The sequence below is a fragment of the Phascolarctos cinereus genome, unplaced genomic scaffold, assembly GCF_003287225.1.
Source record: "Phascolarctos cinereus isolate Bilbo 61053 unplaced genomic scaffold, phaCin_HiC Scaffold_7;HRSCAF=346, whole genome shotgun sequence".
Taxonomy (NCBI): domain Eukaryota; kingdom Metazoa; phylum Chordata; class Mammalia; order Diprotodontia; family Phascolarctidae; genus Phascolarctos; species Phascolarctos cinereus.
Genome location: NW_027556180.1, coordinates 4,031,247 through 4,048,747, shown reverse-complemented (window position 1 = coordinate 4,048,747; position 17,501 = coordinate 4,031,247). Strand labels below are relative to the sequence as shown.

The following is a 17,501-nucleotide window of genomic DNA, read 5'->3' as shown; positions in this document are numbered from 1 at the left end:
AGCATCTGGTAGGAAGAAGAGGACCCAGTGAGTAAAGAGATGACTTCAGAGACAGGAAGACCCGAGCAAGTCACTTCCTCACTCAGTGCCCCAGCCTGAGAGGGCCCTGACGAAGTCACGGCTTGGGCCAGTCCAGTAAGTTATTGGTTTGCTTTAATGATGCTAGATTTTAAAGTTGTGGAACAGAGGACACAGATATTCTGGGTCTAGTTCTCACCAATGGGGAAAAACTGACTCATGGGGTGGAAATGATGGGAATCTTGTGGTAAAATGACTGTGACACAGGAGAGCCAGGAAGTATCTCTGTGCCCTGGATTGGAGAGAGAAGCTCTCTGAGGGTTCAGAGCAAGGGGGGTGGGGGGTCTGTCTCGTGGACTTAAGATTCTCCTGGATGTGAAACGCTAGAAGTACAAGAGAGACAAGCCTGTGGAGGGAAAAAGGCCACATCGCATTAGCGATCTCACAGAGACACACGGCAGGAGCATAAAAAGAAGAGTGCGTGGCCAGGCCCTAAGCTAAGGATGATCTGAGGGCAGTTTTAGTAGCTGCCCCAGCAGGTAAAGGAGGGGAAGACGGGGGGAGACACCAGACCAGTGCTTGGGAAGGAACCCCAGACCATGGAGGCCAAGCTCGTGAGGGTTGTTGGCCCAGACGGGGAGAGCAGAGAAGGCTCACGAAGAGATGCCGGCTGAGAGACGGCGAGAGAGCAAAGGGAGTGCCGGACCCAGCGGAGCCGAGGCTGCCGAGCCGCTGGAGGTGATGTTTGAAAGATGGCGGAGAAGGGACGAGCTCGTCTCACGGGACAGGAGGAGTGGAAGGCGCACCTGGTCTCAGTTTCCTGAAAGGGAAGCTGATAGATTCTAGGACAAGGGGCCAGCTTTGGGCTACCAACAAAGTCCCAGGACGCGTTATTAAAAGGATGGTTAAGGGGCAGCTAGGTGGTGCAGTAGATAGAGTACCGACCCTGCAGTTGGGAGGACCTGAGTTCAAATCTGGCTTCAGACCAGACTTGATACTTTACACTTACTAGCTGTGTAACGCTGGGCAAGTCGCTTAACCGCAATCGCCTAAGAAGAGAAGAGGAAAAAAAAAAAGGACGGTTAGTGAACAGGGGGAATATGTTGGGCCAGACTGGTCCTATTTCTTTTTTTGTAGATGAGGAAAATGCTGAGAGTGTTATTTACTTGGACTTTAGCAGAGCCTTTGACAGAAGCCGGTGCTGGGCTTGTGGGGGCAAAGCTGAGAGACGCAGGTGAGACAGTGCAGTTTGGTGGATTCAGCCCTGGCCAGAGTGTTGTCACTGATGGGTGATTCAGGAGGTCGGCAGGGGTCTGTGCTTGGCCCTGGGCTGCTTAACACTCGTCCATCAGTGACTTGGATACGGACCCGGATGGCTCGCTCATCACTAAAATCTACAGGGGACACACCCAGGAAGAAGAACTAACACACTAAAGGACAGTCAGCATCCCAGAGTCTGGTGTGTGGCTGAATTTAATATGATGCAGTGGAGGAGGCAGACGCGTAGACCCTTAGACGTGGCTTCACAAGAAGAGGGGGGAAGATGGCGTTGTGTCCAGGAGGATCGAGGGGTCTGGGAGGCCTGCACGCTGTCACATCGGGAGCATTCTCCTGCCTCTCCTTTGGCCCTTCCCAGGCCCTCGACAGTTTGCTCCCAGGGTTGCCTGGGACTCCTCGGCAATTGCCCTCAGCCACACCGCAAATGGGTGTCCGTGGCTGCACCTGAGCCCTAGTGGCCCTGGCGTCAGGGACCATAGCTCGCACCGGTAAAGGGAAGGTGCTGGCTGCCTCCGTCTCAGCTCTTGGGGGACGCTCCGTACTCAGCAGTTTGCAGACTCTGTTCTTTTCCCCTCTTTGAAAATTGGGACATTTGTCCTTCCCAGTCTCTCCACGATGACCGACGGTGACTTAGGAAACACTTGTTAGCACCAAAATGTGGTCTGGAGGGACCTCGGCCAGGAGGGGGGTGTGCCCCCTTGACTGTCACTGCTTCTCACTGGTCCCCTTTGTCAGAGGGAGTGGAGCAGGTCCACCGGGTCTGGTCAGGTGTGGCACTGCGGGCATGTCCCCTTGCTGCTTTCCTTGGCCATCCTCGCCAGGCTCATTTTGTTCAGAGCTTCAGCTCTCCAACAGTTCTTAGAGGACCCTGCGCTCCCTGGATGCCTCACTAGGAGTCAGCAGTGTAGGAGGGTGTCCGAGAAAGCTCCTTCAGTCTTAGTCTGGAACCCTCGAACACTGGAGAAGCTGGACTCAGGTCTTTTATCTCTGGGACAAAGGGAAGCGTTGATGTAAGCAGTTGGGCCGGGGTGTTCCAAGCAGAGAGATGATGAAAACCATGTTTCAGACTGGTTGTCGTGGGGGGAGGGGCTAGAGGGGGCTGCAGACACCGTAGGAGCCTGGTGACGACCAGAGTCACTGGGCTTCACAGCTGCATGACCTCCGTGGTGAGAGGTGAGGGCCGCCAGCGTGCCCATCCTACAGAGCAGAGGCTCCGAGCCTCCCAGCTCCTCTCACTGCGGCCATGTCCTGCCCCGCTCCTCACAGCTTTGGTCAGCCAGTGGTTAATGTATGTTTTTCCTTCCTCAGCGACGCGTTTTAACCTTGAAACCGAATGGAAGAATAACTTTCCCCGTCTTCGAGAACTTGACCGGGTAATGCTCCCTAACTTTATGTCTTCTGCTTGGGCCCTTACATGATTCCTAACAAAGCCCCTGCGAAATCAGTCTTTTCATGGCTAAGTTACATCTGCCACTAAAAGGGTGACATGTCATGCGTTCTAAGTGACAGCCCTTTCTACACTGCATTGGAAAGCCTGGTTATTCCCTGGTACAATATAGCTTTGTGCCAGGTGGAGTCAAATGTTGTAACCTAGACTCAGCCACTGACTGGAGGCAGTCTGCAAAGGCCGGCCCAGTGGAGCGTCCCTGAGAGGTGGGAGCCGAGGCGAGGTGATGCATTTTCTGATGTACGTGATGGAGTCCCCTCCTCGAGGCAGGACTTGGCTCCTTCATGGCAGTGCCCATGGGCACGCCCCTTTTGATGGTCCCCCTGGCCCTGTGGTCCTCACTCCCATCTCAGTGGGCCCTCCATGCCCCCAGCCCCACCAGGGTCTTTCGCAGCCGTGCCCCCGTCAGAGGCTTTCCTGTGCGCTTTCTGTGATTATAGGGAATCGCTGCCTTGCTGTGGTGGTTGCCTGGTCAGCCTGGCTTAGGCTGCATGGCTGTCCCACCCCCTTTTCCAGCAGTGAGTCACTGCCAGGTTGCAGCTTGCTCATACTCCCTGGGCCTCCAATAAAGGTAAATGCGTTTATTTTTTATTGCCCAGAATGAACTCTTTGAGAAAGCCAAGAATGAAATACTAGATGAAGTCATCAGTCTGAGCCAGGTGACGCCGAAACATTGGTAAGTGTTTGACACGCACCCGGTTCGTCTTTTCTGAGGAGGTCTTTCTAGCGCTCTTTCCTCAGCTGGTAAGTGCCGCCATATCAGGTCTGGGCATCAGCTGCCTGGGGGTGTCTCTCTCTTCAGCGAGCCTCCTGTCTGTTCCTGACCTTCCTCGTTTGTCTGGGGCTCTGACGACTCAGATTCTTGGCCTTGAGCCATCCCCGATTCCGCACTGTCCTCCGGCCCTTCTCTCCAGTCACTTGCCAGATCTGTTCTGTCTGTCTTCCCCATATTCCTCCAGGAGTCTGTCCCCTTCTCTGTGCATAGACGGCCATCTTTCGAACTCAAGCCCTTGTCCCCTCTTGCTGATTCTTGCAATAGCCCCTGCTTGTTTTCCTTGGAGTCTCTTCCCATCTGGAACCCTCCTCCTCCTGACTGCTGAGCCGGTCTCCTCAAAGGACAGGAAGCTCCTGGGCTGCCGTCACGACTTGTGGGATGAAATGCAAAGCCCTCTTAGCTTCGCCCAGTGTCTGGCACATAGGAGGCCCCTCCCCTTGCCCCACACTTTGGCTTTCAAAGCCCCTGGTGATGTGGAGCTTGCCCGTCTTTCTCCTCCTCCCCTAGGTTAGCAGGCCTTCTTACTGTTCTCCAGACACGCTTCCAACACCTTCCAACTCCTCCCCTTGCCATGTGAGCCTCCAGGACCGGCACCCTGTGCCCCCATTGGTGGAGCTCCTTCTGAGGCCCTTCTCCCTGCCCTTTAAATGGCACGTTGTGTTGACACCTTTTGGTTGGGACACCAGTCACACGTGACCCCATTGAAGCCCAAGGAAGAGCTCTCCCTCGTAACAAAGGGATACCGGTGTTGCCCAAAGCATGTGTGGCATCCCCTCCATCAGCCAGTGAAGAGATATTTATGTGCATTAAGTAAAAAGTGTCTTTTAAATGTTAAAGTAAAGGATTCTTTTGAAAGGAAATGGATGTTTTTGGACGATACTAGGTTTTCAGGTTTTGTAAGTTGTGAAATCCACTGTATAAACCTTGAAATAGCTTCCTTGTAATGCGGTGGTTGTAGGGAAATAAAAAGTAGCCCCCTTCGGAATTCCTTTATGGCAGAGCTCTCTTGATAGCCATTTGTGGCGAAAATAACCATGCACGGCTATTGTTTGCCTAGTTGAAGGCTGGAGAGATCTGCTCAGGGTGGCCTCCAGAACCCTGACCTCCTCGTGGTCCAGCTCTCCCTGGAACCCCGTGGGGACGCAGGTGAACGCGGCCTCCCTCTGAGGGAGCCTCTTCCCCCTGGGGACAGCTTGTCTTCCTTTGGAGCCTCTCTGTATTAGAGGTCCTGGATCTAGAACCATGCTTGAGAAGCCAGCTTCTACAATAGGAGAAAACACGGTGGCCCAGAGACGGGAAGCCGTGAGCCCGGGGTCGTGGCTGGAGTGTCGGAGCAGGGATTTGAATCCAGGGCCCATGTGTTTCCCACCGGACCGCTCCTTGCCATCCCTTTATCCTGAGTCTGCCGCTGGAGCCCAACAAAACACGCCAAATCCCAGCGCGGAAGGCGTTCCAGAGGCATCCTTCACCAAAAGGCCTCTTGGGACAGACAGAGCACACTGTTCTCTTGGCTGCCTTTTGGAGGCGGGGGCAGCCACACTTTCTGGGATTTCCTTACACTCTTTTGATCTCTTCTCCCAGAGCCTTGTAGGACTTGGTTGATCACAATCATGTCCCCACTTTCCTGGGGTTCTTCCGTGGATGTTTGCCCTGGCTGTTTATTCCTGTTGAATCTCACCTCATCAGAGACTTCTCCCTCCGAGGCTCAGAAGTCGGAGATGGGGGCACGGAAGCTTGGGGGTGTGGAAGCTCACTGAGTCAGTCAGGATGTGCCATGGCGGCTCATGCCCTGCTAGGCCTTGAGAAGAGACACCGGCACTGTGCCGACCCTGGGGTACAGAGAGAGGCCCACCCTGCCCTCCAGTGGGGATCCAGGAGGCAGGCGGCGCTAGGCCTCTGCCACCCTCGGCTCCGTCTCTCATCTGTGGCTTCTAGACATCTCATTATCTGGGTGACGTAACGGAGAGAACACTGGACCTGGAGGCAGCAAGACCAGAATTCTGCCCTTGCGCCAAGTTGGCTAACCTCTGCCCGCCTCAGCTCCCTCTTTGTGAAATGGGATTAAGAGCCCCAGTCTCCCAGGATTGGTGTCACTGGAATTGCTTATTTGTCTGTTTTCAGCATTGAATCTCCAGGTTTCCCACATCTCCCGAGTTCATTTCCCCTGTAGAATTTGAAGTCGTGACAATCAGCCAGTCCTTTCTCGACCTCCTTTGAACTTTGTGGAAAGAGTGGTTTCTCTTCTTCCCAAGGGCTTGTTTCTGGTTGTTGGAGTCGGGTGCAGAGAGAGAGGAGTAGACAGTGAACCCCAGAGCTTTGGGGATCCCCTTCAGAATGTTAACAGGGTTTGACTGAGCCAGTCTCTAACCCGAGAATGAGGAAACAGCTGGCCAAAGGCACGGTGCCACTAGTGGGGTAGCTGTTTCATTAATTAGTTTGGTTACAAGGAACAGATTTGTAAATCGGGAATTCTCCGGTTCAGAATTCCGTCTGGCTGAAATGAAGACAGAGATTACACACATACATCACAACGGGAAGGGAGGGGGGAAGGTGGATCACAAACAGTCGTCCCCAGGACCAGAGGGGTTTCCCAGACAAACCCACCAATGGAGGACGATACAGCAGTTCTGAGTCCTGTAGGTGACCGTGCTGCTCGTTACTGGCGGGGGGGTCAGACCAGACTTCGGGGACGGGAACAGGTTCTGCCGTCTTTGACTCACTTCACTTCGGGTCCGCAGGCACAGGGGCGCGGTGATTGTGAGCCTTGTCACTGTTTGACAGATCAGTTCAAGCCACATGTGAGTCTGACTCATGAGCTGGATAAGGCAGTTCTTGAGAAAACTAAATTATGAGTATATTCATTACATGTATCATGTAGGTTAATGTGGAAATTATAAATTCCTATGACAAGGGTCAGCAGCAGCAGCATCCTTTTCTGGCCTCGTTGGCCAGCTGCAGACCCTCCATCTGCCTGTGCACGCTGCCCCCTAGACCCGGAGGGTGCGTCCTCTTCACCTGGGCCTGTTAGCATCCCCATCTTTCTGGTAAAGGGCTTGGCACAGTGCCCGCACGTGAGAGATGCTGGGGGGTGGAAGTGTTTCCTGGTTCCCTCCTGTTGTTAGTAGACTTCCATTTTAAAAGGAGAATGTCAGCTTCTGTTTGTGTTTACTTTGTAAATGCCGGTGGGATTTAATTAGTAATTAATTTGGATCCATCCCATGGGGCTCTCCAGGCTGGGAGGGGAGGCACAGTTGAGTCACCAGACAGATAGCATTGGAGATTAGGATCTATCAAGCCAGTATTTTCTGGCGTGCCCTGGATTACTTCTGTGTGGGTCATGTCATTATTCTCTGGGACGGACCCTGTGTGCCGAAGGTGGTGCCTGGGGGCACTCGACGACCAGGTGGGAAGGTCGGACCTAGATGCAGCCTGGGTCCCTCCCTTCTGAGCAGGTGCTGAAGTGGGCAGCTTCCCCTGAGACAGTGTGGCCCCGCAGAGTTCACGGCCGTCCCGGCCCCTTAGAGTCCACTGCTGTCCTGACGATGGTTGTTATTTCAGGGAGGAGATCCTCCAGCAGATGTTATGGGAGAGGGTGTCAACCCACGTGATCGAGAACATCTACCTGCCTGCTGCCCAGACCATGAACTCAGGAACTTTCAATACCACGGTGGACATCAAGCTGAAGCAGTGGACCGACAAGCAGCTGCCTGCCAAAGCGGTCGAGGTGGGGACGTCACTCACTCAGGGGTCAGGCGCATCTTACAGAAGGCAGAGCAGGGCCACACGGCCGTGCCTGGGGGCTTCTGCCCCTGGCTTTGCTGTTGTCGTTCTGGGCTTCCCTGGACGCCTGTCTGTCCCGTGGGCCTATGTCTGCCCTGGGGCTGCTGCTTCACACCAGCCGTGTGTTGTGGTGGCTTGTACCCCGTGGCTGGGGCAGTCTGGAGCCCCGATTTAACTGGCTGTTAGCGTGAGAAAATTGATTTTCCTCTCGGGCACTTAATTTCTTGTGAAATCTGGATGAAAACTGTGTTGAAATGCCTCTCCCGAGTGAAGATGAGGCGTTCAGAGTGAGGTGTCAAGCTCATCCAATTGGCAGGGTTGATTCACACCAGAATTACTGGGGCTGGGAGAGGCACGCGGGGTATTGGGGTGCTCTGGCCTTGACCTTGCCCAGTGGAGAGGGCTCCTTGTCGAAAGAAGCTTTTCCCAGCTTTGGAAAGGGGGCTCCTCCATGGGGATGATCTGGGTGCCTGGCTCCCACTGCTCTTCTCTTGGGCCTCTCTGCCCATTTTCCTGGAGATCTTTCCCAGGCATTAGCTCTGTCCTGGAAGGAGCCACAACCACCACAGTCCTTTGGGACCTCTCTTTGGCCTGTGGTGACATTTAATGCCCTGATGTCTGGTGGGCCCCAGGACCATTTTGTTTTCTCAGTCTGTTTCCGGATCAGAAAAGTGGGGGGTCTGCTTGTTGGCTTCGACCTGGCTCCAGGCCCGAGGGATTCTCATTCCTTTGCTGTTCCTTGTCCGAGGGGAGGCGGGGGAGGAAAGGATTAGTCTGCCTGTGCATCCTCCCCCTCCTCTGGCCTTCTTCTTGTGCAGAGGGTTGGAAGCGCTCTGTGATAGAGCCTTAAAGTGGGCGCAGCACACAGGAAGGAGGATTCATCCTTGTTGTTGCTTGTGGGTCTTGAACAAACGTTTTTAATTGTCTAAATTTACTTAGCTCGATGGCTTTTTTTTTTATAAGGCAATTGGGGTTAAGTGACTTGCCCAGGGTCACACAGCTAGTAGGTGTCAGGTTTTTGGTCTGAGGCCGGATTTGAACTCAGGTCCTCCTGACTTCAGGGCCGGTGCTCTATCCATTGTGCCACCTGGCTGCCCCTCGATGGCTTTTTTTGATGGCAGTTTGGGCGGAGGTTTTTAAAGTGCTTCTCCTGGACGTTTTCCTTCTGGGCTGTGCCCCAGCTTTTGGTGGAGGTTTTGGTGCTGGAGGGAGATGGTTCTGCCCGTTGGGGAAGAGCAGGCTTGTTTCCTGTCTGTGTGTCTGGTCTACAGCGCGTCTCTCTCTCTCTCTTCTTCTTCAAGTGCAGGTGGCTTGGGAGACGCTGCAGGAAGAGTTTTCTCGCTTCATGACAGAGCCGAAAGGAAAAGAACACGACGACATCTTTGACAAGCTCAAGCAGGAGGTCAAGGAGGAGAGCGTCAAGCGGCACAAGTGGAATGACTTTGCCGAGGACAGCCTGGTGGGTCACGGCTCCTCACGGGGCTGCGTGGGGGTCATGTTCCTCCCCTTAGATGCCAGCAGGCCGGGCTGAGCCGCACATGGGCCAGAGGAGGGAGCAGGAACACGCCAAATGCCCCTGCTCCCTCCTCCTGGCCCACATGCGAGCACCAGCTTTGGCCTGCTGCCCGCCCGGAGAGGGCAGGGTCCCAAGCAGTCTGCCTTGGAGAGACACCAGGGGAGAGCTCAGGGACGAGGCAGGGGTTCACAGGCTGACTCGACAGGCCACCCGTCTCTTGCTTTCAGAGGGTTATCCAGCACAACGCCCTGGAGGATCGCTCCATCACCGACAAGCAGCAGTGGGATGCAGCCATCTACTTCATGGAGGAGGCCCTCCGTGGGCGGCTCCGGGACAGTGAGTAGAGGCGGGAGGCTCCGGGGCTGGGGTCCTGGGGGCTGGCACAGGGTCCAGTTGCGTCCTTCTCCTCATCTGACAACATCCCAGCCAGCAGGCTCCCCAACACTTCTGCCTGCCCCAGAAGGGCATGTGCTTAGGGTGAGGGTGGGCCATCTCACGGGGAAGGCTCTGGGAGTGGGGGAGAGTGTTAGGTCGCCGTTCTGTCAGGTGTGTGGGAGGGAGGGCCCTGAGAGCTTGGCTGAGGGTTCCGGAGTTTATCAGCCGGGGCCGAGCTGCCCTTAAGGATGATGAGCTGCCCTTAAGGGGAGAGCCTTGAGGCGGGGAGGCCAGAGGGGAAGCTGCTGCTCCCATCCAGCTGTGAGGAGATGAGGCCGTTCAGGAAGAGGGCGGGGCTGCTGGGAAGCTGGGCACAAGTGGGTGGAATGAGGAGTCAGGAAGGACGGCTAGGCAAGGGAAGGAGGGAAGGGTTTGAAGGGAAACAGGACGGAGGTGAGGAGAGAGAGATTAGGACTGGATAAGTAGATCTGAGGACCGCCTGCCTAGAAATGGTCATTGACCCCATGAGAGCTGCTAAGGCTGCCAGGTGAGACAGCATAAAAAAGGGGGCTCAGGACAGGCCCTGGGGGCAGCCGTGGTCAGTGAGTGTGACATGGAGGAAGATCAGGAGAAAGAGGCCAAGAAGGGGAGAGGAGGGCCAGGGGAGGGGTCGACTGATGAGCAGTGCCCTGGGCAGGGCGGGGCCAAGGAGGGCAGGGGATGGAGGAAGAGCTTGTGTTGGGCAGCGAGGCCCGGCTGGTAGCTTAGGGAAGGGCCGAGGGGAAAAGAGGCGGAGGCGTGTGTTGTGGGCACCTTGTCCCAGAGTTCACCAGGAAAAGGGGAGAGAGACGTGGCCCTGGAAAGCTGGGCTGTTTGAGGCCAGGAGTGTTTGTGGCCATTGGGGATCATCCAGGACAGGGAGAGGTGGACGGTTAGTGATGCAGGGGAGGGCAGGGGGGCAGGCTTCTGGAGGAGACAGGAGGGGCGGCCTTGGCGAGGGGGCGGGCCGCCTCTCATGCTGGGTTCTCTGACCCACGCTTCCCAGTGACTCAAAACCAGATCATTGCATCCCAGGACCACACAGTCATCAGAAAGCTGCCGTGGAAAACTTTTCCATGCAGTTAATGCTGAATCCACACGCAGTTCTGATGTTTGTAGGTAGTTAAGCTTGCCCCCAACCAAATTGCATCTGTAGCCTTGTGCCACACGAGGCCCTGTATTCTAATTTTTTTCGTCTTCATTTGAATTTGATCTGGTGGGGGATTGGAAGAGAAGGAGGCTAGCAGACATGTCACTGTCATGCCAGAAAAGTTTAGTAAGAGTAAATGAACTTCATGTTCTCAGTTTTTTTCATTTAAAAATTCCATGTTCTAGCGGAAGCTGTCCTTGAAAACATGGTGGGTCCAGATTGGAAAAAGAGGTGGATGAACTGGATGGGACGGACCCAAGAACAGGTATGGACTGTCGCCTGCTGGTGGCCTTGTGTTTGCGGTGGGCCCGAGGCCTCAGTGCAGCTGCCAGCTGGGCTGCTTTTTTCATTCTCACTTGTTGCCATGATAATCATTTGATTCAACAGCTAAAAGTAATTTTCCAAATTTTTTCAGCCTTTGAAAAAAACCATAATGCTCATGCCGTGAGCATAGTAAGAAGGCCAGCTGATTGTATAAAAAGGAAACTTTGAGGGTTTTCTTAAGGGAAAAATACTCTCTTTCCCCCATTTTGAGGCAGATTTCTCTTACTGGGCCCAGTTCCTTTGGCTGTGCATTTTGAAGCACTGAACAATGAAAAGGTTCCAGGTGCTGTTTGTTTCAGGCTGGGGGGGATTAGAGGCTGAGGCAGGACCCAGCTCTTTGAACCTTTTAAGAAGGAGACAGATGAGAAAGATCAGAGGGCCTGGAAGGGAATCAGTAGTGGATGGGGCTGGGCCTCGGCAGAGCCGCTAGAAATGCCTTTGCCAGGTCACAGCTGTCTGCTGAAGGTCACTGTTTCCACTTACCTTCCTCATCAGAAACAATGAAAAGTGATCCTCCTCCCTGGGCACATTGCCTTTGGGACGGCAGGGCCTCTGCACCCCTTCTCAGCAACGTGCTTTTAAATATATGAGATAAATACAGAGGGTCTCAAAGGAAAAGAAGTATACTGAGGTTACAACAGTATGACAAGTACAAGCTCACAGGCCCCAAGGAATAAGCTGAGTTAGAGGTTAGTGAAAATAAAGCTGTCATTTTTTTTTTCCCACCCAAGTTTGCAGACCCTGGGTTAAGGCTCCCTGGCCTAGCCCATATGCTCCACTCAGGACACATCACCCAAGGCCCTCGAGGCAGTGTGGTCATTGGCCAGCGACCAGGTTTCGTTAATCTGTACCTGGTGTCAGACTCAAATGGGAGCAGAGGCCCCCGGACTGCCCAGAAGGGTCCCCAGGCTGGGCCGCACATGGACATGGAAACCCCAGAGGAGCCTGATCTCTGTTCTGCTGTCTTTTTATTTATCTTGTTCAATGTGTGCCAGTTACCTTTTAATCTGATTCCGGCCACCCTGGAGGTGTTGGGGGCCGCAAGCCTGCCTGGTCTAGAGCACCAGAATCTGGGTCGAGCTTAAAGTCCAGGCCTTTCTGTCTTCTGTGGAAACAGTGACAATTAAAGTCTAACGGGTATTCATTCACTGGCATTGCCTTTTTAAAATTTTAAGTCTGTTCACAACGAAACCAAAAACGAATTGGAAAAGATGTTGAAGTGTAACGAGGAGCACCCAGCTTACCTCGCCAGCGATGAAATCACCACGGTCCGCAAGAACCTGGAGTCCCGAGGAGTCGAAGTGGACCCATGTTTGGTAATGACCCCCAGCATCCGGCAGACAGGGCCAGCGGGGGGGGGGGGGGCGCTCCTTCTGCTGGGGCTTTTCATCACTTTGTGTGCGAACGTGAGGGGAAACTAAGCCTAGAGTTATTCCAGAAAGCAGGATGCAGTGGGATTTTCTGCTCACCGGGACACCGTTCCATTTCTAGAGAGCAGGGTGGGCTCAGTCTGTGTTCAGACTGGGGTCCCCTGCTTCGTGTAATGTTGAGAGCCCGCTTTGGGCATCATTTCCTCCTACTCATCTGTGATACTAGCATGGGGAAAACAGACCTGGGAAGATGAATCTGCTAGATGCTGTCATCAGAGTAGGAGTATTGAGCTAGACATCAATGTCCCCAGTCCTGGAAGCTGCCGGCTGTCATTGATGTAACTCTGAGTGTACTTATTAATGAGTCCACCAGAGGGCAGAAGAATTTCACAACCAAAAATTTTGAAAATCACATCAGGTTTTATGAAACTGGTAGTTTCATAAAAGTTGGTAGTGAATTTAGGAGACAAATTTAGGTAACAGGTAAGAAAGGGTTCTTCGGTTGTCCGTGGATTTAACAGTCCTGGTTATTTCTGCCAATTCCCAAGGGCAAGTGAGAGGTATGCAGTTAGACGTTCTAAGTCTAAGTGGCCGTTAACGTGGCATTTTAGCAAAACAAAAGAGGGAAATTGTCCAAATTGAAGATGTGTATGAAGAAATAGGATTTGGAAACCTTGGTGTGCAAGATGAGCCTGGTGTCTGCCTGTCCATTTGTCTTTATCTGTCTGTGTGGGTGTCGTTTGTCCCTGCCACCAGCTTTAGCAAGTGTCCTTGGGCCCCTGACATGCCTTCTGCCTTCGTCCAGGCTTTCCTGGCTTCCCTCTTGCGCCTACTTAGTGTAGAAAGCTTGTCGCTCATCTCCCCACCTTCAGCGTCTTTTCCCCAGACATCAGCCCGAGTTATCCTCCTGAGGCCGGGCATGTCCCCACTGTGATGCCTGGGGGCATTCAAGCTGGGCCTTGCGAGGGTTTTCGGCAAGGGGCCTTGCCCTCCAGGCCTGGCCTTAGTCTGATTCCAGTTCTCTTTTCTCCAGCCTTCTTTCCTGTGACATCCCTGCTTGCCTAGCCCCGATTCCCATCAGAATTGACGGGCAGCCTTTGGCTGGGTTGGCCTTGCCACGTGTTCCCGTGGGCACTGCTCTTCACCTGCATCGCACGCTCTCTCTTGGAGCCCCCTCCCAAGGGCGAGGGCTTCTCCCCCCCAAAGTCCCCAGCATGTCCTCTCTGTCTGGACACTTGTCCTGGCCTCTTCTGGAGAGACTGGGGCAGGTACATCTTGGGGTCCCCAGCAGTTACACAGTGCCTCGGACTGACTAAATTAAGGTGCTTCATCAGCTTTGGCTGAACCGGTATCTGTGAGTCCCAGCCGTTCACGGCGGGTCACCTCTGCGCCCGGCTGGCCGTGGGGCCCAGCCTCAGCTCCCTCCCCTGCCCCGCGGGCACAGATGTGCCCGAGCACGCCTCAGCGGGTGCCCTAGTGTCTGGGCCCGGGAACTTGCCTGCGGATCCAGAAGCTTTGGTCCACAGAGGGAGAGCTGGGCTGACCCAGGGCCGCCTGATTCCCGGGGGCCGTGGCTGCCCTCCAGAGCTCACTGCCTTTTTTCTTTTTTCAGATTAAGGACACATGGCACCAGGTTTATAGAAGGCATTTCTTGAAAACGGCCCTGAGCCACTGCAATCTCTGTCGCCGAGGCTTTTATTACTACCAGAGGCATTTTGTGGACTCTGAGGTCAGTGTCTAGCAGCGGCCCGAGGATGCTTGTGGGCCCCGCCCTCCCTCTCCCCATGACGTGGGCCTGAGTCTCTTGGTGTCCTTGGTAACCGGGGAGAGAGCCCTGTTCTTCCGCACTGTGATGGCGCCTGGGACGCCCCGCCCCTAGGCCTGGCCTGGGCGAGCTGTGGCGAGGCCCAGTTCTGGGCGTTTTCCACCTGATTCCCTCATTTCTAAAAGAGAAATTGCATGGAGTGTTTGAGGACAGCGAGCCCCCTTTTTTTTTTTAGGCAGTTAGGGTTAAGTGACTTGCCCAGGGTCACACAGCTGGTAAGTGTCAGCATTTGGTCTGAGGCCGGATTTGAACTCAGGTCCTCCTGACTCCAGGGCCAGTGCTCTATCCACTGTGCCACCCAGCTGCCCCGACAGTGAGCTTTTCACATCATTTCCTGACTTGCCAGGCTCCTCCAAACAGAGCAGAGTTTTCTCACGCTATCCAAGTGAGTTTGGCGTGCCCTGGAAGGGGGGACGCGCTGCTCCTCCCGTGGGCCACAGGGGCCGGAGAAGCCCCCATCTGCGGTCGGGCGTGCGTCCGGTAGCCCCCCCCAACCCCCCACCCCCAGCGGTCACTCACGCCAGGACTTCTGGCCTTTTCAGTTGGAGTGCAATGATGTCGTCCTCTTCTGGCGCATCCAACGCATGCTGTCCATCACGGCCAATACCCTGCGGCAGCAGCTCACCAACACTGAAGGTGAGGCGGGGCTGGAGTGTCCCGTTCCCCCCACCCCCCCCTCCGCGGGCCTCTGGCCCTCTCGGCTTCGAGCCTCATCCCACCGTGCCTTTGCGGGAGGCTTCTCTCTTTGGGAGGCCTCTCGACTCACATCTGCCCCTTGCTCTGAACAGTCCGGCGGCTGGAGAAGAACGTCAAAGAGGTGTTGGAAGACTTCGCCGAAGACAGCGAAAAGAAGATGAAGCTGCTCACAGGGAAAAGGGTCCAGCTGGCAGAAGACCTCAGTGAGTAGCCCCTGCTGGGGCGGGGCACGTGGGTGGGCCAGGGGGCCTGGGAGGGGTGGGGGGGACCAGAGCCCGGTGCCCCGCCCACCCCTGTCCAGCGGGGTTCACGCCAGCCTCCAGTGAGTCTAAGCTTGTGACAGCAGGAAGTCAGAACAGTGTCCTTGGGAAACAAAAGCACAAGGGGTGCTCTTTTCACGTCCTTGAAATGGGGCTTTCCGGTACCACTAGTCTCCCTTCCCCCACTAAACAGGGAACAGAACATTTTAGCCCCGCCTTCAAGGGGGATTCCCACCTGTCCCAGCAGCCCTGGCCACGGGCCGGAAGGGCTCACGCCCCCTGGAACCCAGAAAGCCCGTGAGCCTCCACTGGGGCTCCTCCGCCTCCAGAGCCAGATCACCCGGAGTCACGAGGGCAGGACTGGGTTGTGTTTGCTGGGCAGGTCAGGGTGTCTTTGGTAAATCAGGAAAAGTGGTTTTCAGGTTAATCTCAAAAACACAGTGATGAGTTGTCGGCATGAGACCCTTGGAGAAAACGGCTCCACTAGGAAGAGATCTTGTGTTCAGCCTCTCTGAAGGTTTTCATGACAGACAGAAATGAGATTGTCCTCCAGGGAGCCTTGCCCTTCCTCCGTCCTGCCCCTGGGTGTCTGGCAGCCTCAGGCTGGGGTGACGCTGGGCCTGACGGCTGGCTCACTTCCACTGGTACTCTCTCTGTTACTAATTAGTCACTGCTGGATTTGGGAAGTTACATGTCTCTTCTTCATTGGCCTACGTGGGCAGTTATCACCCCGTGGCTTCTCCACCAAAGGTCTGTGTGGGTTGCTAGGGCTCTTCCCTAAAGCTCCAAGACTCACCCCCACTCATTTAAAGCCAAAACTACTGTTGAGTGTCTCCCTGGAGTAGCTTATTGGGGAAGAAACAGCCTTCGAGCCTTTGCCTCCTGCCTGTCATTGAGAGGGTCTGGGTGGAGGTGGGAGGGCCAGGGGCTGGGGCCTGGAGGATGTGGGTGTGGCCATGTGACCCTAGGCGAGTCACCAGCCCTCACCTGCCCGGCGCGAGCTCGCACCTCCCCCCTGTGTCACGTGCCTAGCACGTGCTTGGCGCCATCCTTGTTGGCATTGAAAACGATCAAGCCTCTGGCAGTGTCGGCTCTGCGGAGAGCATGGAGAGGCCAAGGAGGCCCCGGGGCTTGGGGAAGGCCCAAGCCTACCAAGGGGGAGGGGGGGGTCTGTCCCCCGATCTCCATTGTGGGTGCGCATCTGTTTTAGCTGTCTGGTCGTTCCAGGTCAGCGCACAAAAGTCCAGCCAAGTTTACCCTATTCAAGGGGTGAGGTTACAGCTGACGTGGGGGGTCTGCTGGCCCCCCAGGCCTAGGCAGGCCAGTAGCCAGCTACAGAAAGGCCCGTCACTCTGGAGGATGACCCGTGGCACTGGCCATCGAGGGGACGCTCTAACAGTGACCGTTTCCAATGAGGCAGATGCGTGCTTCAGAATCATCTGGCAAATAAATCTGGCTTTGTTTGTTGGCCTGCGGGATGTTGCGCCCTTCCCGCCTTCTGTCCTTTAGACTGCTAACTGCCTAGACCCCTGGAAATCACCACTGTAGGCTGGGCGTTTTTGAGCCGAGGAGGCGCTCGAACGGTGGGGAGCCAAGTCCGCCGTCTTCCACGCCCCCATTTTAGTTCTTCAGTGACGAGGCCTGCTGTAACTTCATTAGGTTCTGCTAGGCCCTGTGCCGACGAAGGCAGAATCCTTCCCTTCTGCTGGGTTAGCAGGCCCGAGTGGCGCCGGCAGAACGGTCGGGGCTCTGTGGGGATGACGGGGGCGGGCTCGGTGCTCTGCAGAGGAAGCCTTTGGGGCTCAGCCTGGCCCCTGGGGCAGGGACAGAACGGGGCCTCTCCACCTGCTGTTGGTGGATTGGGTCAAGCTGGGGATATGCCCACGGGGACCACTGCGCAGCTCTGCACTTTGTCTTGTCTGGCGGCTACGCTCCTTCCCTGCTTGTCTCCACTGAGCAGTAAGAAAAAGGATTTGACCTCGCTCAAAAATGGCTGTACTGAGAGGTCGGTGGGGACAAGTCGTGTGAGGGGAGGCACGTCAGGGCTCTGCCTGTTGTTAAACATCCTTTCTGAATTTCCCAGTAAAATGAAGCCACGGCAGCCTTTTCCCTCTCCTCCTGCCTGACCTGCTTCGAGGCAGCAACAATATCATTTTGAGAGGGAGGCCAATTAGAACTGGTCCGTGGCCCCGGCCCCTGCCGTAATGAATTTGCTCTGCTGATTTCCTACATGAGGTGGCAACAGCTGGCCCTCGTCTTGGCCTTTTGAAGGATTAGCGGGCGCAGGAGCAGCAGGCCTGGCCTCTCGCCGCTGTTGACGCGCCTCTGCTTTCCGATGCCTGAGTGTCTCCCAGGCAGCAGCAATTGTTTCTGGAAATGTAAAGTTTGTTCTCTGGGGAGGGTGCGATCAGCAGCGCACAAAGCTGGTGGGACTTGTCCTCGGACTGTCTTTGCTCTCCCGCCCTCCCTTCCTTCTCTGCTCCACGCTGTGCCTTGTGTGAATGTAAAGAAATGATGCAGAGTGCTGGGGGGTGGGGTAAGAAAAAAGGCTCTGTAAAGGCGTGTAACTTAGAAAATTCAGCCATGCTTAGGTGTTTTGATCTTTTTTTAGCTGAGAAAGTCTATGTAAACTTGAGATTAACATTTAA

The 17,501-nt window shown here is 55.1% G+C and overlaps 1 protein-coding gene across 4 annotated transcripts in view; it reads left to right on the top strand.

Moving 5' to 3' along the window:
* The window catches only part of OPA1 (OPA1 mitochondrial dynamin like GTPase), a 76,621-nt gene that overhangs the window by 41,069 nt on the left and 18,051 nt on the right, over positions 1–17,501 (top strand). For all 4 annotated transcript variants that reach the window (XM_020964818.2, XM_020964816.2, XM_020964817.2 and 1 more), the window contains 10 exons: positions 2,605–2,669; positions 3,343–3,419; positions 7,077–7,242; positions 8,605–8,757; positions 9,042–9,150; positions 10,564–10,643; positions 11,878–12,018; positions 13,685–13,801; positions 14,440–14,533; positions 14,686–14,796. In XM_020964818.2, the coding sequence (XP_020820477.1) occupies positions 2,605–2,669; positions 3,343–3,419; positions 7,077–7,242; positions 8,605–8,757; positions 9,042–9,150; positions 10,564–10,643; positions 11,878–12,018; positions 13,685–13,801; positions 14,440–14,533; positions 14,686–14,796 (1,113 nt within the window). The remainder of the gene's footprint in view (positions 1–2,604; positions 2,670–3,342; positions 3,420–7,076; positions 7,243–8,604; positions 8,758–9,041; positions 9,151–10,563; positions 10,644–11,877; positions 12,019–13,684; positions 13,802–14,439; positions 14,534–14,685; positions 14,797–17,501) is intronic.